This window comes from Gordionus sp. m RMFG-2023, chromosome 1 (genome assembly GCF_954871325.1).
Source record: "Gordionus sp. m RMFG-2023 chromosome 1, tfGorSpeb1-WG-v2, whole genome shotgun sequence".
Lineage (NCBI taxonomy): Eukaryota > Metazoa > Nematomorpha > Gordioida > Chordodea > Parachordodidae > Gordionus > Gordionus sp. m RMFG-2023.
Genome location: NC_088775.1, coordinates 1,275,872 through 1,298,158, shown reverse-complemented (window position 1 = coordinate 1,298,158; position 22,287 = coordinate 1,275,872). Strand labels below are relative to the sequence as shown.

At 32.9% G+C, this 22,287-nt stretch overlaps 1 protein-coding gene across 1 annotated transcript; it reads right to left on the bottom strand.

Annotated features, from left to right (window-relative positions):
- Positions 1–3,383: 3,383 nt before the first annotated feature.
- On the bottom strand, positions 3,384–7,808 carry LOC135922535 (uncharacterized). The gene is made up of 7 exons (XM_065456912.1): positions 7,790–7,808; positions 7,281–7,397; positions 6,534–6,668; positions 5,947–6,062; positions 4,371–4,432; positions 3,553–3,722; positions 3,384–3,511 (listed from the first exon to the last, which is right to left on the bottom strand). The coding sequence occupies exons 1-7, from the start codon at positions 7,806–7,808 to the stop codon at positions 3,384–3,386; spliced, it is 747 nt and encodes a 248-aa protein (XP_065312984.1).
- Between the last annotated feature and the right edge of the window lie 14,479 nt (positions 7,809–22,287).

Below are 22,287 nucleotides of genomic sequence, written 5' to 3'. Positions count from 1 at the left end.
GTCGTATATATTCATTTAATTACGAACGACCCAATGACATTATAATAATACCTAGACTGACGATGAATTTATTAAAAGTGTGTACACCAATTAAAAAACAGCTGGGGAAGCCATTTTGATTATCTTCATCATTATTAAAAATTTTACCTACGAGAGGCCATTTTATTTATAAGTCTGACGCAGACTGATCACCGAGATAATAAGGAAGCAAATCGTCAATTTAACGAGAATAATTACTATTCGGGTTACAAAAATGGCGAGTCCAGCTGATTTGCATTCAACGACGCTTTCGAATGCACTATTATGAACGCGTCGTCAGTCTAGGTTTTATTATATGTTTATTGGAACGACCTTAATAATGATATTATATTTGGTCGAAAAAAAAAATGTAGATAATATGGAGGAAAATTAGATGAAACACAAATATTCCCCTTTTCCCGCTTACATCAACAATTATTCGGTATCGGTTCGGATATTTTTAACCGATCTATTTGGTTTTTAAATTTTTTTTTTATTAAGCTTGTTGTGTATAGAGTAGAGATAGAACCGACCCGGCTTTGTCAAGATTTTTCGTTCCGACTCAGCCCGGAAATATTTTGCTCTCAAATTGCCCCTTCCCCTCCAGCCGGAAAATCTTTTTCTTTCGGGGCTTCCGGCCAAATTTTCAATCAAAAATTAGGTTAATGATGCTTACTACCAAGTGAATGTATGGAAATATTCTAAATACCAACATAATTTGCTAAATACCGACCAAAATTTATTAAAATATAATAAGACTTATTATTTAATATATTAATATGGAATCACGTGGTCGAGTCCGGCCTCCTATATATCATACCCCCAAGGATGGAACCACCAAGTTAGAATAAGAAAAAAAAACATAATTATTATCAGGATTCGAACCCGTGACCATGGGATGAGTAAGCAAAGCTCTAACCGACTAGGCCATAGATGCTTTCCAAAAATTACGATTTTTCAAATATATATTATAAATATATTTGGTAGTGCCTATCCAAATGAAAATAAACAAAATTCAAATTTGATAGATGGTACCTTAAGGTACCAAGCATCATTAACCCAAAAATTATGGTAATTTTTTAAAAAAAAAGCTCAAAATTACCCCGTTAGTTTTTATTTAACATTTACACTAGTATGATAATACTAATTGATCACATTCGCGCTTGTCTTTAACCCCCCCCCCCCATTTAATGTCAACTCATTTCATATGGTATCTGACGCGTTTTCTTTAGGAATGAGGATGTCGAAATCTTCAACTGATTCATATGGGTCGCAAAACGGTACATTAAAGATTTGAAGCCTGGCTCGGGCCGCTAAGAATTTTTGCGCAAGGTTACCAGGCTCGATCCGTTAACTGTTTTTTAAAAAGAATGCGCCTCCCAGTCTGACATTTTGTAAAAAAAATTGTCCAACCCGAACCCGTTAATGTTTCACAAAATGTCCGCCTGTAACGAATTATCAGATATTTTTTTTTCCCACAATGTCAATTAAAGGCACTTTTATTTCTTCTCTATAAACTAACTATTTCTAGCAAACAACATCTTTTTTATAAATCAATCGTGATTGACATCTAATGTGACATTATTAATGATTGTCAAATTGTTTAATTTTTTTTTATTAGTTTTACTATATTATTATTTATAGATTTATCTATTTACTTAGGACATTACATAAAAATACGAAAAAAAGAAATAATCTAACTGGTTAAATTTATTTTCAAATAATATTTATTAAAAAATAAAAAAAATATATATATAGTCTTTCGAAATTACATCCTCTACAAAAATATAAAATAAAATAAATTTTAATGCCCTGGCTAACCTATTAAAATTTTGCCAAAAAAATGAAAGATTAGCCAGGCTCTGTTCGATATTTTATATATATATTTGTTCCCGCACTGTCCCGAAAATTTTCGCGCCAATTTTCCGGTCCGAACCGTTAAATCTGTTTCTCAGCCCGGGCCCGGGCTGGATTTAGCGGATCTCTAAGTCTACATTATGTCAAAAAAAATACATTTTCGGAGGAAAAAGATGAGAATTTTCCACGAATTCCAACCCCCCCCCCCCCCCCGACATGTATATGTATGTATATATATTAAATAAATTTTACAGTTTTTTCCTATGAACAGAAACGAGAGCCCTATCACGAGTAATGATACGAAAACGATGGGTAGCGCTATGCTGAGATTCTTGACGAGGTTCTGAGTATAGGTTCTGAGTAAGCATCCATCTTGTACACAAATTTTTCAAAATAAAGTTAATGGCCTTTACATCTGCAATTCATGTTACTTTCCTAAATAATTCTTCCCTAGAGGATTCAAAAATATCCAAAAAAAAATTTAAATTTCACAAAAATTTTCCAAACTTTTTTTAAAAATAAAAAAATTTTTTAAGTAATAAATTCGTTTAATTTTTTTTTTAAATTTGCGAAAGTTTCAAAACTTTTGATTTTTTGTCCTATATCCACTCAAGAATCTACAAATGCTCGGCGCGTTGATTTATCGCGTGGAAGAATTTTGTATATATATATGTGTCGTATGAGGATTCGGAATCCGGGCGGATTCGTAATCCGGGCGGATTCGTAATCTTCGTGGCGGATTCGGAATCTCTTGATTTTAAATCCTTTACTGAGGGCGATTCAAAAAATTTTAAAATATTCTAGCATGTGAATTTCAGCCAATTTCGGCCGTAGCCATTTTAGCATTTTTAAATTTAATTAGAAGTATTCTAAAGTTCGTGGCATGATCGGCTGAGATTCATAGGGTAGCTAGAATATCGGATTTTAAAATTTTTTAAATCGCCCTCGGTAAAGGGTTTAAAATCCAGTGATTCCGAATCCTCGCGGATACCGAATCCCCATACGACATATTTGATTGATAAATTCTGACATTTAGATGGAAGTGATAATCCGTAAAGTTCTAGTGATTTTGATTTAACCACTCCCAGTTTATTTTGATGTTTTCAACAACACGTATTTTGGTTTTAAGGGCCGTTTTTTTATTTAAAATTTAATTTTAAAAATGGCCGTCGCCGGGCTAGGGCAACCTTAGTAGAGAGATTGTTAAACCGGTCAGGGTCGGGTTAAAAAAAATTCCGGACCGAGAAAAAAACTGCAATCTCACGAGGCCCGAACCCGAGAATTTTGTCGATTTGCAGACCACTCTATTTAATAATGTTTTTTTTTTAAATGAATATATATATTGGTTATTTTATCCATGCTTTGTGAAGATCAATCATTTTTGATGAAAAATTATTAAAAGTATCGACGTCAACAGATACTTTATATGACTTAACTTGAATAATTTATCGTTTTTTAAAGTAAAAATAAAATACAGCTGTATAATATATGCGAACAAATCGAACGCTTCAAACGCGGCATTTCAAAACGCAAAACGAAAACGCGTGCCTTAAAACGCTAAATTTGTGCGCCTTGTTCGGAACATCCTCCAAAAAAAATGGAAGTTTCCGGTTTGATCTTTTTGCAGCTTTCAGATCTTTGATAGATTAAGGCAAAGTCTTTTAAAAATAAATTAACTATGAATCAGGCCCAGGCTAACGTCTTGATAATCGAATATAACCGCTTCCTCTATGACGTAATCGAAATCGACCTTCAAATTTTCCACGCAAATATCTTTCACCGCTTCCGCTATGTCCCCGTAAAGCTCTTTCATGTATATGTTCACCGAGAACGTGTTCCTTAGCGGACTGATTAGATTGAAAAAATTGTTTATATAGTAAATCTTCAAGACATATATATGTCATATGGGGATTCAGAATCCATGGGGATTCGGAATCTCTCAATTATAAATCCTTTACCGAGGGCGATTTAAAAAAATTTTAAAATCCGATTAAACCGGAAATGTATTCTAGCATGTCTAGAGTATTCACCCTAGAAATTTCAGCCAATTATGCTACGAACTTTGAGAACTACTTCTAATTCATATCAATTTTTATATGGATTTTTCATATTAAATATTTTTTAAAAAATACTAAAATGTCTGTAGCCTAAATTAGCCGGAATTTATAGGGTATAAATACTCTGCACATGCTAGAATCCATTTCCGGTTATATCGAATTTTAAAATTTTATTAAAATCGCCCAGATTCCGAATTCCCGCGGATTCTGAATCCCCATACGACATATATAATATATCTATGCTACATATTATGCACACAATAAAACTTGTTCTACATTAGGGGCTTCCTGGTGATTTGGATAACTCTCTTAAATTTGACCAAAAGGTCGCAATCAAATTCCCAAAACTTTTTTCGAGTTGTGACAAAGAATTTTTGGTCAAAAAAAAACTGGGCCCAAATTAGACAGGTTTTATTGTGATATAAATTTTATTTTTACTCGTAACTTAACCAGAGCGACACGTAATTTTTGGGTACGTTATTACGCAACAGAACGTCCAACTAGGAAAATAAAAAAAAATAATTTAATTTATTTAAATATTATTAGAATAGTAAAAGAATGTCTTGAGAGGTTTTAGCAAATTCAGTATTGACCCTGGTTTATTTTGCCAAGATCCTAATTTTCCTGGAATCATATTTAGCATGTTATAGAGTATATCTACCATCTATCCTATAATATTGAGCCAATTATCGTCATCTTTTTTTTTTTTAAATTTACTTCATCAAAAGATATTGTGCGGTATTCAGAGTTTAGGATTTCTAAATATAGCAGAAAAGAATACGATTTCGAGAATAATGAGATCTTTCTATAATTAAAGAGTTTAGGATTTCTAAATATAGCAGAAAAGAATACGATTTCGAGAATAATGAGATCTTTCTATAATTAAAGGGTTTAGGATTTCTAAATATAGCAGAAAAGAATACGATTTCGAGAATAATGAGATCTTTCTATAATTAAAGAGTTTAGGATTTCTAAATATAGCAGAAAAGAATACGATTTCGAGAATAATGAGATCTTTCTATAATTAAAGAGTTTAGGATTTCTAAATATAGCAGAAAAGAATACGATTTCGAGAATAATGAGATCTTTCTATAATTAAAGGGTTTAGGATTTCTAAATATAGCAGAAAAGAATACGATTTCGAGAATAATGAGATCTTTCTATAATTAAAGAGTTTAGGATTTCTAAATATAGCAGAAAAGAATACGATTTCGAGAATAATGAGATCTTTCTATAATTAAAGAGTTTAGGATTTCTAAATATAGCAGAAAAGAATACGATTTCGAGAATAATGAGATCTTTCTATAATTAAAGAGTTTAGGATTTCTAAATATAGCAGAAAAGAATACGATTTCGAGAATAATGAGATCTTTCTATAATTAAAGAGAGACCTAACGGTACAAACGGTTTAACATTTCAAATATTTGGTGAAAGACCACGAGTGTCGCTAAAACCCCCTAATGACGTAATGCACATAAATTGAGCTGATTCTAAAATAGAATCGGATATCGGATAGTTGCATTACTCGTATTTCCTATTCGATAACTTAAATGAATCGAACATTCACTATTCGCTTTCGATACAATACAATACATTTGTTCTGAATAAATTGAGCCGATCCTAATTTCAGAAGAGATTTTATTTTTTTTTTCGTATCTGGCTCAATCGACATTATAATGATACCATACCTAGACTGACGATGCATTCATTAAAAGGTGTACGCATCAATGAGAAAAACAGCTGAGGACGCCATTTTTATTACCCGTATCCAATTTATTCCTATATTCTGACGTCATCGAGATAATATAAGGAAGGCAAGCTATCAATTTAATAGTATAATGACTATACGGGTTATCAAAATGGCGGTTCCAGCTGATTAATTTTTTAGGTTTTCTTTGCCAACTATTCTTCTTCCTTTTTCTGCAAAATGTATAGAGAGTGTAGCGATACTATAAATAAAATGGAGTCTATATAAAAAAAAAATTTTTTTTAAAATCTTAATTGGAAAAAAAACCGATCTTTCAAATTGCACTCTCATGATTTCGCGCCCTTCCTCGTTAGATTCTAAGTAATAAGTCAGCTGCGAAAATTTGAAATCCGCCCTGTAGACGCAGTTGTACTCGGAAGTTTCTGAATTGTATATATAAAATTTATTTTACTATTTACTACTAAGAGGTCCACAAAGAAGCCCAAGCAAGGGCTAGTTTTGGAAAACTCTTAAAAAAAATTTGCGGGAGTTTTCCGGTCCGCCTCGACCCGTTAAGTTAAATTTATCGGAACCGGGCTTTGCAGATTTCTGATCGCTTCTTTATAGTTATGTAATCGCGCTTAGCCTCGACCTTTTACTTTTTTTTTCCTTGGTGAATATTATAGTTAAACACTACTAAAAACAGAGTTTTAAAGATGCTCTCCAAAAAAATAATGATTTTTTTTTTCTTCCTTTTTTTAAATCCTAATTTATTCTTTCTTTTCTTATTTATTCTTTCTTTTCTTAAATCCTGTAATTTATTCTATTCTTTTTATCTTTATTATTCTAAATTTTCCTTCCAACTTAGTATAATATTTTATGTCGTTTAGCTACGATATTCAAGGGTAATAAACCTGGAAGACACGTGAAGAAACCCATTTGTAAAAAGTTGTCCTTGCACTGGCAAATGGAGATAGTGGAGCAATGGCTATACGCGACGGTGGAACTACATTCTTGGGAGATTTTGCAATTATCGCCTAATTTTAAACCTTTCGCGAATATCGAAAATTTTATATATATTATGGTCACTAACCTTTTTTATACGCATCTCCATCCCAAAATCAGCCAATCATAACGAACTAAGTAATTTTTTTTTTACTTTAAACGCTAATTTTAAAATTTGTTGATAACTAACACTTTGGGTCAATTTCGTTATTTTGAGCGGGAATTGATAGAACTAGTTTAGAGGCCGCACATTAACGGGAGGATTTATCAATTTAAATCACATATTTGTCATCATGGGGTAGAAAAAACCGGGGCAGATGACCCGATCAGGGCTAGACAGGTCACCTTTTAAAAAAAATTGTCCATAACTACCGTACCCATTCTATATTTCTGGAATATTCTATAATATCGATAGACACCTGCCACCATATTCTTTGAGTTAATCACTTTTTTTATAAGTATCGATTTTGTCCCAGCACAAGTCCCAACCATTGAATTTAGCCAAATCATCTTGTAGGAAATTCCTATCTTTATACAAGTGGATTTCCCGCCATATAATGGAACCATTTTTTATTTAGTGTTTAGAGAGACAAGGGGGAAAGGGGGGGGGGAGGAAATAAACAAATTGATCTTAGTTCCTTGATATATTTTTTTACCTTTTGAGCATTTGTCGCCGCGGAGGAAATACAATGGCGGGCACAGGCAAACGGCATCGACACAATAGTTGCTGCTGCATTGTACCGGATTTTGACACGAATCATTTATATTCTTTTCTATATATAATAAGGTAATATAGAAATCAAAATCTTTCTTTCTCTTCTTTCTTCTTTCTTTCTTTCTTTCTTTCTTTCTTTCTTTTACTAGTATCTTCTAAATATGAAAAGCTAGATAATTTCCATTAAATCTTGCTTATTTAAAATCAAGATCAGAAGATATGAGTCGAAAACCTCCAATCAAACGCTTTATAAAAAAATGGCTATAACAAGATAGGGGTAAAAAAATACATTAAACTAAGCCTCTGATATTATTTAATTCAAAAAAAGAATCAAACCAACCCCGGGGATTCAGTTTTTGCCAAGGAATATCGTAATTGTAAAAAAAATTCTCATTTACTTTTATGGCACTTTCCTTGTGACAAGTACGCTATACTTTTACAAATGCAGACTTTTCGGTGGGGACAGCATTCGCTGAATTCCGATACCGTTAAGCATTTCGCGTCATTCATGCACGGCTCATTTAGCCCCGATCCTACATACATATTTTATTTTTTTTTGTTAAAATATAATTTAACCTTTAGTTTGCTAAACATTTACTATAACTACCATACAAACCCCCTCATTCACCTGTTAACGCGAATTTCCGGCTAGGGAACACAAAACGATGGCGTATTTGTGTTCTTCGCCGCTAATTCGCGTCAGCTGGGAATGTGGGGGTTAGCATATTTAAAAAAAATAATGATTGATTGAAGAGAAGATCTTTGATTTTGTCCTGAAAACGTTATTCTTAGCCTGTCGTGATTGATTACTACGAATATCTAACAAATTTTTGCAAAATTTTTATTCCAAGAAACTTTTCGGATAAGAAAATCCGCGGAAGAAAAAATAAATAGACTTAAATCGATATTGATTTTCAAATTATTCGAAAGCCATTATTGTCGGGAAATTTATTAGGTTAGGTAATATCACATTATGCTATTATAACAATCCCGGTGCAACGTGTTATTTATACTCCGTATAAAATATACTCACTTTAGTTTTTGAATTTACTCATTAAATTAGGCTTAAAATAAGAGTAAATCTATAACTGGAGTAATTTCTAAACGTTACACCGGCAAATCTAAATCTTTTTAAAAATTAACTAAAGATAGTGCAATATAAATGATTCAAATTTTAAAGGTTTTTTTATAGAAAGAAAGAAAGAAAGAAAGAAAGAAAGAAAGAAAGAAAGAAAGAAAGAAAGAAAGAAAGAAAGAAAGAAAGAAAGAAAGAAAGAAAGAAAGAAAGAAAGAAAGAAAGAAAGAAAGAAAGAAAGAAAGAAAGAAAGAAAGAAAGAAAGAAAGAAAGAAAGAAAGAAAGAAAGAAAGAAAGAAAGAAAGAAAGAAAGAAAGAAAGAAAGAAAGAAAGAAAGAAAGAAAGAAAGAAAGAAAGAAAGAAAGAAAGAAAGAAAGAAAGAAAGAAAGAAAGAAAGAAAGAAAGAAAGAAAGAAAGAAAGAAAGAAAGAAAGAAAGAAAGAAAGGAAGAAGAAAGGAAAGGAAAGGAAAGGAAAGGAAATTAAAGGAAAGGAAAGGAAAGGAAAGGAAAGGAAAGGAAAGGAAAGGAAAGGAAAGGAAAGGAAAGGAAAGGAAAGGAAAGGAAAGGAAAGGAAAGGAAAGGAAAGGAAAAGGAAAGGAAGGAAAGGAAAGGAAAGGAAAGGAAAGGAAAGGAAAGGAAAGGAAAGGAAAGGAAAGGAAAGGAAAGGAAAGGAAAGGAAAGGAAAGGAAAGGAAAGGAAAGGAAAGGAAAGGAAAGGAAAGGAAAGGAAAGGAAGGAAAGGAAAGGAAGGAAAGGAAAGGAAAGGAAAGGAAAGGAAAGGAAAGGAAAGGAAAGGAAAGGAAAGGAAAGGAAAGGAAAGGAAAGGAAAGGAAAGGAAAGGAAAGGAAAGGAAAGGAAAGGAAAAGGAAAGGAAAGGAAAGGAAAGGAAAAGGAAAGGAAAGGAAAGGAAAGGAAAGGAAAGGAAATAATTTCGGAAAAATAAAACTTCAAAAACCTTTGACACATTTTCCGGCCTCTTCTATGAACCCGGGTGCGCATGCGCATCTCCCGCCAATGCATAGACCGACATTGCATTCGATATCCACTATGCATTGAGCTCGCAATTCTTTCTCTTTTCGGATTTTTATTTAAAATTAATTATTAATAACTTTCATACGAAAATTATTTGGAAATTGATAGAACCAGAGGATCTAGAAATTCCTATATGAGTTAAAGTTTGATTCTGGGTAGTTTTGTTAGACGGCTCTAACCCAATATATCAGCCAGAAGATATTGAGCCACCCTGGAGATTTTTTGCTCGTAGATGGTAGAAAGGTTTGGACATCTATCAACGAAGTCACTAGACTTGCACAACATTTCTTGGGGCCAAAATATTGAGTTTGCCGTTTATTAGAGATCTAACAGTTTAACAACCCACTAGATTTCTGGGATCTCAGTGCACCAATAAATTTTGTGATTCTGCAACAGATATACTATCTGAAAAAAACTAATATATTTAGTTGGAGCAAAGTTATTATAAAAGATTAGAAATGTTTCAATAGTTAAAAGCAAAAACCCTGGCACTAATTAAATTGTATAACTTCTTACTAGTAAAACAGTCGGCGTCCCGTTGAACGAAGCCATCGGGGCAGATACATATTCCGCCAACGCATCGCCCACCTATACACTGACTGTCGCTCCTGCACAGCGCGTTGAAAGAGAATTCTTAAAAATTTAAAACAACTTTTTCACAGTGATTGACATATAGTTTTAAAACTTCTGTAAAATAATTATTTAAAACCGGGTCTGAATCCCGGGTCAGTCCAAATACGGTTTTTTATATGAATTTTAAATAAATCGTCCAGAGGCGAACTATTTTGAACTCCTTCTGGTGAATATTATATATTTACCTATTTCAAAAAAAACAGAACAAATAAGGTTATAATGTAAAGAAAACTATAAATTATATCTATTTGGGACTGATTTGACCGGAATGGCTGACTCACTCGATCTCATCGGATATTTTACCCGCTGGTTAAACGTGTGATTTAAAACTCAACTAATATGGCATTTAACTCCGTCCGAATAGTAGCCGCTCTTGCAGAGGCAGATTTTTAGGTCCCAATGACAGATGGTCAAAGGGTCGAAGACAAAACATTGAAATAGAAACGCGCAGCTTTCGTTTAATTTCTTTCCTTATTTTTGATGAAACAAAAATTGAACACCACGTGACTATCATTATTTATATACATTTATGAATGGCGGCGATTCTTAATTATAATTAAATGAATATTATACTCGGCCATGTTTTTTTTGCCCAGACCCGCCCGTAAAACATATGTCGCTTGCAATTAGGTCCGGTCGGTCTAGGTCCCGCCCGAAAATATCGACGGGTTGTGACCGAACCTCTGCTCACGAATAGCCCTCCCAAGAAATATCCAAAAATTTTATATATTATATACCTGATCTGCAGGAACCGTTATCCCGGAATTGCTTAGCAGGGCACGTGCAGATATTATCTTGACAATTACTCCATTTGCATTCCTGCGCATGATCACAATCGTCATCGAAATTCTTCTCTAAGAACGTTGGAAAAAAAAAACGCTTATAAAATAGAACCTTCTAATTAATAGAAGAAAAAAAAATACAGCTGTTTCCACACCATTTTAGTGGTTCCTGACGGGATATACACTGGAAGCAAACCCTCCTAGAAAACTTTTGCTAACTATCACCCCACCCCCCCCCACTCCCTAACCACACCCCTAAAAATATATATTATTAATTACGCGTTTTATCAATTATAATGTTAAATAGGATAACTTTCAATTATTAGTACATTATTTACGCTTCAACTATCAAAAAAAAGTGGTGAATGTAAAATGGTTATATTTTTTTTTAGGAAACTTGAAATGCCATTTATTATAGTATACATTTTTGGGCACGAACGTGAGTTTGCCTGATAGAATGTCTAAGGCCGCATTCATAGTGGATCCAATCTCACACGATTTAACAGCTGATCGATTTTTAAAATATGTTTATGAGATCAATTTTTTTTTAAAAATAACATTAATACTATCTTTAATTCTATACATGATAATAAGCTAAGAAATATCGGTTTTATTAAAGATAAAATTGATTCTCATAAACCGATTCTGAAAATCGACCAGCTGTTAAATCGTGTCGGATCGGATCCACTATGAATGCGGCCAACACTTTTAAAAAGATAGCAGAAAATTATCCAGAAATAAGGTTTCCTTCGAAAAAAATAATGACTATGGATGGGTGCAGTGTATAGATTTGGATTCATGTTTTAGCAATCTACTTTATAATGAAATGGGGTCTGTAATTTATATTACAAATTATTGCGGCAATATATTATCCAATCAAATCACTCCGAAAAATTTGATAGATGAAACTTTAAATAATTTTACCTTACCCCTCCCTACGGCCCAACATTCCCTTAAAAATATTTGGGTCTAAACTGTTCCTACTCCCCCCCCCTCCCCCGTTCATATAAAACGCTTGGTGGATTCATGTAAAATGTGCTTGAAAATGTACGACTTCTTATTTTCTTGGTCTAAAAAAATCGTATTCTATTTAGACGGCGAAAAGGATGTGGTTGGGAATCAGGAATTTCAGGATTTCCATCTGCAGTATTTTGTCGAGGAATCTACTTAGAATTCTTATGAGGCAGCCTCCCAATATTCCTTTTCAAATAACTAAGAAAAAAAAAGTTATATCGAAAAAAAAAGTAGTATTCATGTATATTACTATCATTATAAACTTGACTGACTAACCTACATATTCTTTTTAGATTTATCTATTGAGGTGTCCAAATTAGAAGAAAAAACTGATACAAAAATAACGGTGATCTATATGTAACGTCGATAAAAGTAACGAAACATTTATTCGATACTTTTTTAGAAATATAACTTGTCGATTTTCACTCGAAAATCAAATTTTTTTAAAAAGCAGCTGACAATATTTAAAATTTAAAATGTATTAATATATATATTTACTTGGTACGCATGCTCCGTTGAAATAAAAATTATCTTTGCAATGACATTTTTTGGATTGGTCGCATAATTTGGTAACGCATTGTTCGTTCCTACTGCAATCCTTCCCGTACTTCAGTTCTTTTAAAAGAAAACAAAATGTTAAAAAAACGCATTCGTTTTTGTAAAGGCCCTTAATTTTTGTCCACGTTTTTTAAACGCCGCGTTTTTTAACCGCGATGATGTTTATCTTGTATCCAGTGGTTGTTAAACGGCCAAATAGCCAAAAATATTACCCGCTAAACCTTGGAGATTCTGGCTTCGTAGATAACGGAAAAGGCTCGGACTGCTTAAACCAAATCTCGAAGCCCGCACAAAAATTTTTTTTGGGGGGGGGGCTAAATTATATGTTAGCGGTTTTTAAAAATATATCGAGCCGTTTAACACCGCTACCACCTAACCCTTTTATCGGAGGGGGGGGGAGTGGAAACATTGAAATGGGTCGTTTAAAATTTGCCCCAGAAAATAACACGTCTGCCTATGAAGGACAAATCTAAAACAAAAAAAAATGATATTTTATATTAAAAAAAAAAAATTTATCATTTATATAGTTTACGTATTTACCTTCAACGCAATAGTTTCTTTCCGCGAAATAGCCATCTTGGCATTGGCAGGTCTGGGTCTGAGGGTGGCAATAAGCGTTGGGTTTCCCGCATTCTTCGTTGGATTTGCATTTCGATCCGATGATAATCTCTTTTCAGATGGAACCAAAAATATTTGAAGAAACTAAAATCAAAAATGGGGTAGCTTTGATTAATTCGCTCGCGATAATTTACCGTCGAAAATAAACTATTCGTTTATGTTCCGCATCGCCGGTATGAACGGAAATTTACCGTTGCCTTTTCGGCAACGCGGAAAGCGGGGCGCGGCTAATTTAGAAGTTATTAGAAAACCATAAAAATGGCCAATCAGCGCGCGTAGCTTTTTGGAAGAGGAAGAGCATTCTTCAAAGATTATTTCCAATTTATTTTTCTATCACCAATTTTACTAGTCATCGTAATCATCCTTGGCTTTAAAGAAAAAGGTTGAATCTGGATTAACCTCGAGTGCACCGTTCGAGTTGTATATGAAAGGTAGCCTTAATGTGGAATGCAGGGACTTTTTGTCACTAATTCTCGGGAACGAGTAGCTAGATCTATTTCCCGAAAGGACTCTAACAGATCCAAAATATTGCTAGAAAAAAAAAAGGAGATTGGATAATATGGAAGCAGATATCGATAATGAAAGGGTAGAAGTGCGGGTGCCCTTTTCGCCGGATGTTTAAAGTTGGCGGGTAGATAATTCTAGTTATAAGGGGATTACCGGTCTCTGATTAAGTTCTTGGGACACCAGGAGATCCTCGTATTTGAAAATAGGCGTAGGACTTAATTGCACAGAGTAATTTTGGGTATCTGAAACTAATTTTTGGGGATGAAAAAGATTTGGTGCTCTGAATGGGCTCTTAACAAGGGGTTTGAGCTGGGTCAAGGTGCCTTGCAGAAGCTGTTAAAAAGGTTTTAACAACAGCTGCCTTTCCCTTCTATGGGAGGGCAGGAGTGTTAGATTGTTTATCGGTATAACTTGGAATGAGTAGGGAAGTGGGTAATATCAAAGGTTAGAAAATATCACATTTATTTTTGAGTGAAGTCTGGGGTAGGGAACGTTTCATCGATAATCTTTGGGAATGGATAAGATTGCTAAGGAATAGCTCGCAACGATGTCGTTGTTTAAGCTCGATAAATTATATTTCGAAATTATAAATATTAGAATGGCGTCTCGTATTAAATGTAATTACAAAAATTTGTTGAAATCGTTCACAAAAGACGAGGGACAAATTTGTATTTAAAAAATGGATAATGTACACACAAAACGAATTATTCGGTATTCGTTATTCGATTCAATTCAATTCGTATTCTACGAATACAAATAGCACAATTATTCGATTCGAAAATTCGAATCGAATTCGGATAAGGAAAATAATTTATTATTCGTCGTAAAATATTATCTTTTTTTCTTCTTTAAAAAAATAGTTTTATAATACCAACGCAAGTATTATTCGTCTCCGCTAGGAAGCCGGGTTCGCACGCGCATGCGCCAATGTAATCGCAATACTGGCTCAGGCATTCTCTTCCGTCTTGACATTTGATACCCAAGCCTCTACCTAAGTGAAATTAAATGGAGAATCACTATCGGTGCATCCCAACGAGAGATTCCAGCTAAGTCAGCTGATTTCCCTCGAAATCTGCTGATCAAATTTCCTAAGAAACTGGGGTGTACGGATAGCCCCTTTTGTAGGCCTATCCGATAACATATCCTATTATATATTCTGTAAAACACACTATGATTCGTTTTAATAATGCAAACATGTACTCAATTAAAATATAATACCATAACATAACATCATTTATTAAAATGTATTTTAATGATCATTTATTTATGGCTCTCATGAAATCTTAAAAGTATATAAAATATTTTTAATAATAAATCGCTTACTTAAAGGGATCTAAGCCGAACGAATATCGGTTCGGTTCACATTATTTTATAAGCATAAATTATAAGACTCGAACCGGTTCAGAGACATTTTACCGGTTCGGTTTAGGTCCGGCTAAAAAATTTTCGGCGGTTTAGGTTCGATTGCTCGATAAAAATACCGGTTTAAGAGGTTCAAGGGTTCGGTTCAGGTTAGGTTTGGATCCCTGCTTATTTATATAATAAAATTAATCTATTTATCAGAGTTGTTAAAGGATCTAGATACAAGTATAGATCCTGTATCTAGATAAAATGTGGTATCTGTATCTAGATAGATTTTTGATTAAAATATCTGTATCTAGATATTATTTTAGATGATGTATCTGTATCTAGATCCATTTAAAAAGTATCTTTTAACAACTCTGCTATTTATACATAATAACAAATTAATGAACAAATATATTTATGAAATTTGAAAATAAATATTATAAATTAAATAAATTAAAATGGATTGATTCTTATTTGCGTTAGCGTCAAATGTGCTTTTCCCGTCCAGTGTGTGTGTGTTTTTTTTTCAAATTTAAATCGTTTTTTGAGCGCGTATTTTTTAAATTTAAATTTTTGATTTTACCGGAAATGTAATTCCAGCATGTTTGGAAAAATCAACGAAAAAACTAATGCAAATTATATTAAATTCAAAAGTAAGTTCATGACCGAATTGTCTGAAATTCGTAGGGTAGGTACTCCAAACATGGCGGCATACATTTCCGGTAAAATCAAATTTATTTTAAAAATTTCTAAAAAAACGCGGCTCAAAGAAATGATTTTTAAAGTTGTAAAAATCCACACACTCCCTCGACCATATTCACAAATTTATCTAGTATATTCCCAAAAACTGTTATCCAGGTCCTTCCTAACAGTGCAATCTTGTCACTCTGGACTACATAAGCAGTTAAGATTTGACTTTTGTCCTCGAATTTTGGCTAACACGTTGAAACTAACAGTTATAAAAACTTTTAAAAAATTATTTTTAAAGAACATCCTATTTATATAATATACATAATATTTTTTTTTTAAATCAAGATGCCGCCATTATCGGCCAATAAAACCGATAATTAAAAAGAGAGGGCGATTTTTAGAAACTTTTAAAATCCGGTTTGACCGGAAATGAGTTTCAAACACGTGTAGAGTGTCCACACCGCGAATTTTGAAATATTTTGCCAATGACCTTTACAAGCTACTTTTTAATTTATACGGCTAATTTTTGTATAGATTTTTTTTCTTTATAAAATTAAGAAATTACAACGAAAGGTTTATGGCAAATATTGGCGCGGTAATTAATAGGGCAGATTTTACTTCCCCAAGCTGGAATGGCTAACGTGAAATTCGCGGCGTGCGTTCTCTGTAGTGATTTCAAGCTAACTGTGAGTCAGGGGTTACCCGACATTTACAGTTAGCGGTAAACGGGATGAAAATTTAAAAATTCGAGCTAGGAAAATGATTCACGATAGAAGGATTTCAAATCCACGCGGATTTTATTTATATTCCCAATACCACATATACACATAAATTAGTTCCACTTTTTATTAGAATCGTTTCCTGATAATAATAGTTCCTACTTCCGGTTTTCCTGAAAAAAATAATTTTTAAAAGGAAGATTTCAGGTTCTTCTTCCGGTTTAAGTTCCTTATTCAAAATTTAATGAGAAATATAAATTAACCTTTTTCGCATCTGGATTTAAGGAAATACGTTTGCGGAGGGCAATCGCATATTCCTTTAGACGCATCACACACGCTTCCTTGCGTTTCGCATTCAGAGGTTAGCGTACATTTTCCGCCATACTTGGAACCTTTTTATTTGGCGTTTGTATGAAACGAATTATTTTGTAAAGAAAGAAAAAATTATCCGAAGAAGAATCATAAAAGGTCCATTGGAACCCAGAAGCTAGGTTTTATGATTTTCATATTTTAAAAAAAACGGGGTAGGGTGGGCCAGTTCTTAAAACACCAACGATTCATAAACTAATCATATTGACTATTTTAAAAAAAATCAGTGAGTGCCATTATTTTGTGATAGGCGAAAGTAGAAAAATTATCAATACCGATGGAACATTCGGGAAATGATTTTAAAATATTTGGGGTGATAATAATGAAACGATATCGAGTCGTTTATAAAACTCGACCCGGGTAGACCCGGAGTTCAGACCCGGATAGACCCGGAGTTCAGACCCGGGTAGACCCGGAGTTCAGACCCGGGTAGACCCGGAGTTCAGACCCGGGGTCCATTAAATAAATATTTCTGAGGGACGACCAAAAAAATCTTTGAATATTTTTTTTAATCTTGAGAAGAACAATTTAGAAACTACTCTTAAAAAACAAATATTACCGCATCTTGGTCTAACGCAGATAACGTTGTAATTTTTATCGCAATCTTCGGAATACAAAAGCTTGTTCTTATAAACCACGCATTGTTTTTTATCACTCATATCCGGTTCATCTGGTGCCCAATGTCTAAGCATTTTGTGTTTTTTTTTTAAATAAAAAACAAAAAATTATAGAAATAAGAATGTCTAAGCATTTTAGTTTGTGTTTTTTATAAAAAATAAAAAACAAAAATTGTATAAATATTTAAGAATTTTATAAGGCTATAAGGCTATGAAGGCATCTTACTAATTCAATTTTGGGACTGGCTAAATTTATGCTTTTAATCTTAAAAATAATGAATCAAATCAAACACGCATATTTTATTTTAAAAAAAACGTAATAATTGAGAGTGAAAAAGATTTTTAAGATCGGTCCGGTCTGGTTTCGAAACTCGCTCAGGGGTTATAGCGCAAAAAAACGGATATTTAAACTACCGCACAATTTAGGAGACATTATTGCATGCCACTTAGTAACATGTGTATTTGATACTTTCTACGAGATGAGGGGCTTACTTTTTTTTATAAAATAATAATAATATATAGAGGGCATATACATCCAGGGATCGATGTGAACGAAGGGTCTGCACTTAGGCAGGCTGTTCGGAGTGCAGGTTGTAACCACCCTATTCCCCGCGCTGAATGAAAGGGGACTTGATTTGATTATATTTACCCACAAGTCGGTAATAGAGGATTTAGTTAGATATTCCTAAATATATATAAAGTAAAGAATAGAATAGAATAGAATAGAATAGAATAGAATAGAATAGAATAGAATAGAATAGAATAGAATAGAATAGAATAGAATAGAATAGAATAGAATAGAATAGAATAGAATAGAATAGAATAGAATAGAATAGAATAGAATAGAATAGAATAGAATAGAATAGAATAGAATAGAATAGAATAGAATAGAATAGAATAGAATAGAATAGAATAGAATAGAATAGAATAGAATAGAATAGAATAGAATAGAATAGAATAGAATAGAATAGAATAGAATAGAATAGAATAGAATAGAATAGAATAGAATAGAATAGAATAGAATAGAATAGAATAGAATAGAATAGAATAGAATAGAATAGAATAGAATAGAATAGAATAGAATAGAATAGAATAGAATAGAATAGAATAGAATAGAATAGAATAGAATAGAATAGAATAGAATAGAATAGAAAATAGAATAGAATAGAAACCCGATATTTCGCCATAACATCGTATGATGCCCAACCCCGTAAAAGTTTGTCTTTTAAAGACCCGGTTTATATGTGCTCGAGCGAAATCGCATCGCAACATATGATTTTCAATTTCACAAATAGAGATTCGTCGCAAGTCATTATAAATTATACCTATTATTTTACTTTCTTTTGTAAACTTACGCAGCGATGAATTGAGTGAATCACGCTTTTGAACGAGACCTAACGCTTTGTTTATAGGATTACCCTAAATCCGCCTTCTAATTCTTTATTTTTTGATGACAAAGATTCGATGCATAAAATCGAAAATAAAATCTTGAAAGATTTTGCTATTAACTTCTTTTTTTTTGTTCAATAAATCCTTTAAATCAATCATAACATTTTTTTTTACCATGACGTCAGAATCAAAGATATGGAAGTTCCAAGCTTTATCGTTATAGCAAAGTTGCAAAGCGCCATCTTCCATGTTCACAGGTGCGGGCTTCGACAATCGTTTGTAGCATATCAATTGATTATGAGTAGGTAAGTATTCCCAGTCTTTGGCGCATTCCTCCGTGCAAGTCATGAGATAGAACGATACGTTGTGCCATACGATTTCGGGACCGAAGATCACCGAATTGAGTTCACCTGGATCGGCTTGAAGAACTGTCGGAGATTGGAGGTCGTATTCACTAATAAGGAGCGCTAAGAATGCCAAAAGGATGTTGAATATCGGACCATTTAAAACTTCAAAACAGTACATAGTTATAAGAATTATTCTGAGGTGTCCTATACTCCCTCGAATATCACCTTCAATTCTGACTTCCGGATCCTCTAAAAATATGGAAAGTCTCGCTGAGTTAAGATTGACAGTTAACGAAAAAAAAAATTTACATCAAAGTTTTTTAATTAGAAAAATTTTCTAACACTTATTTTTTTTTACTCTTAATACAAATTTTTATAATATTGGATAGAACACCGAAAGTTTAAATATAGAATTATATTTATATTAAATTATATTCGAAATAAACAACCTGTTAAAAAAAACTTTCTCTTTTTCTTAATTCGATTCGCATACCGGAAAAGGAATAGGGTTTAGTCCGCGAGATTTTTTCTACGCAGGCGTAGACATGGCCAATCCCAAAATTTTAAAATGGGAGCCGACATAAAAAATATAAGCCAGGCCTAATTTGTAGTAAACGAGATGTGTTCGAGCGGGGCGGTATTTAACGCCGGGTTGAAGAAACATATGTTGAGATGCGATTATAGAATATATATGAGATGCGATTGTAAAAAAAATAATTGCGAAATCAGAAAATAAAAGGGTATATTTCTGGGAAATATTATGTCAATAATGATTATCGTAGTGTGAAGAATCAGCTGTGATTTTGGTAGCGTTAAATCCCCACCCCTACCGTAAAGAAGGCACTAAAGTCATCTTTTTTTGTCGCGTTTTCAATAAATATGTCAAAAAAAATGTTAAATTAGAAAGCTTCTAATTAATAATTCTTTTTATTATTATTATTGTTATTTTGTAAAAAATTAATAATTTGAATTCCTAATTCTTCTTCCGGTAATAAATCAATTTTAATAATATTAAGAAGATTTTAGACCAAAAATTAATATTATTTCGTAGACGATATATTTAAGCCTAAATGTCTGCAAGTCAGTTTTGATATTCCTGGTGGACGGTTCAGCAAGGCATCTCTTTTATAATACTTTTATCACAACATATTTGACGCGAGGAGTATTATTGTAACCCTTTGTGATAACTGGCATATCTCTAATCCTTCAGCCTTCGAGATTATAGATGTCCAAAAACTTTTCTGCAATCTTTAAGCGAAATATCTGTGCTTGCTTAAAAAATCTACCCTATTTAATAACATTATGACTGCTTGTCACCTTTATTTAGCATGTTGAGAAAGGAAATAATGTTTTTATTTTTTGAAAAAGGGTTCTAATAGCTATATATATCATGTGACATTAATCTTAATCAATGTTAGTATTGGTTAAACGGCTGCGTTTTGAGCCGATTTTTAAAAAACGGCTAACTCGATGCTTTAGCTCCAGAAAAAAAATGTTGCCTAGAACCCTCAAAATTTTACTAATATATGTCTAGACCCTTTGTGCCTTATATGAACAAAATCTTCGGGCTTAACGAGCCGTTTAACAACACCTGTTGTAAAGTCCTTCAAAAATTTCTTTGATTCGTCAAAATATTTCTACTATAAATCCAATATGTTTACTAATTTAGCATCGAATCGTATTTTTTAGCTTTCATTTCTGCAGGTTTCTTAAGGACGTAAAGGAGCTAAATTTGATCTTAATCTCTTCCCCATTTATTCTTATTTTTAAAATGATAGATATACGATGTATCAAATAATAACATTCATCATTAAGTGGTCTTGCTTAATTAGTCGAGTTCTCCAGACCCAGGGCTCTTTAAGTCGTCCAAAAAACTCTAGGGACCTTATAAGTCGACTATTCTATAAATTTGGTGCCTAGGGGTCTGAGTCGATTTTCTGTAGAATCGCCCTAAATTTAAGTCGTTTAACAATACTAAACCTAAACATATAAGGTAAAGTAAAAGAATATACAATTATTAATTATAATAACTCTCAATAAAAATATTATTTTTTATATTTACATCGATCCCGCTTCGACACCTCAAGAGAAAATATGCCCAACCTTTTGACTCCTATCTTTGAATGTTATCGGGTTTACTTATATTCTTTATGCAGATCTCTACCCTAAGCAACCTATCGCATAAGAGAGGATTACCAGGTTTCAAAAAGTTTTTTTTTTGTTTTCTTCTATCTTTCTTTTTCTCTAAAATATAGACGTGGCCATATTCCCCCCCCTTCCATTCCTTCCTGGAATTTGTCTGTTTTCCTAAATCTCTCTCTCCCTATAAAAGAGTCTACAATACGCTACTAAAAACAATATTTTTTTTAAAATAAAAGTAACATGGCTAATGACCTAAATCGATAAGCGGGGCCTGATCTCCAATAATTTATTGAGAGAGAACTCACTTAAGTGCTTTAACCCCCCCCCCCATCTGACCCTCTGTAGCAATATTCCGGCTATGCCCATGCTCTAGTTTAATATCACACATCTTATAAGGTATATTAAGAATATTATAAATCAATGATAATACCATTGTAAGGCCCTGGAGAATTTTTTTATTATAAATGGACAGAAACGTCTGGAGACATCTATTTGCTAAATCTCCAAGGCTTGCATAATATTATTCTGGCTGAAATCTTAGTCGGGCCGTTGAACAACACAAAGTAATAGATCGTGAATCTATTTATAATATCATAATAATTGAAGGGAATTTTGTCGCTATTTTATAAAGAAAAATTATATTAGGAATCAGTATTCTAAGCATCATACGTAGTTTCCGGGATTTTGTTTCGATCTGAATCTTAAGGCAAATTATTATTTTTTTTACAGAAACGTATTCCACTAGAAGTTTAAAATCTTCGCTAACCTATCCTGCCCATAATATCCACCTAAATACTAGATCGGGGAGTAGAGTTTTATTTTACATTTCCCTTTTACCATGAATCCCAATTCAGTTAACAATATCAGAAATCTAAGAATACTCTATATTATAAAACAGGCCAGGGTTCGGAAATTTTTGTATTTAGATATGGATATGAATTATGCACTCTACAAAAAGGATACTTTCGCAAAATGCCCAGAAAGATACAAGATACAAAATATATTTTAGTAGAGATAAAAATATTTGCGAAACTGCCCTAACCCTGATAACAGCAGATTAAGATACGTGTAAACCTTTTAGTAGTGTTTACTAATCGCCTCGATTTGAGC

What these genes read in the sequence shown, in the direction of transcription:
- LOC135922535 (XM_065456912.1), bottom strand. An exon ending in CGGCGACAAATGCTCAAAAG is followed by an intron (nt 6,669 to 7,280) that starts GTAAAAAAATAT and finishes TATTCGCGAAAG; the next exon opens with GTTTAAAATTAGGCGATAAT. An exon ending in TCGCTCTGGTTAAGTTACGA is followed by an intron (nt 3,723 to 4,370) that starts GTAAAAATAAAA and finishes CAATCTAATCAG; the next exon opens with TCCGCTAAGGAACACGTTCT.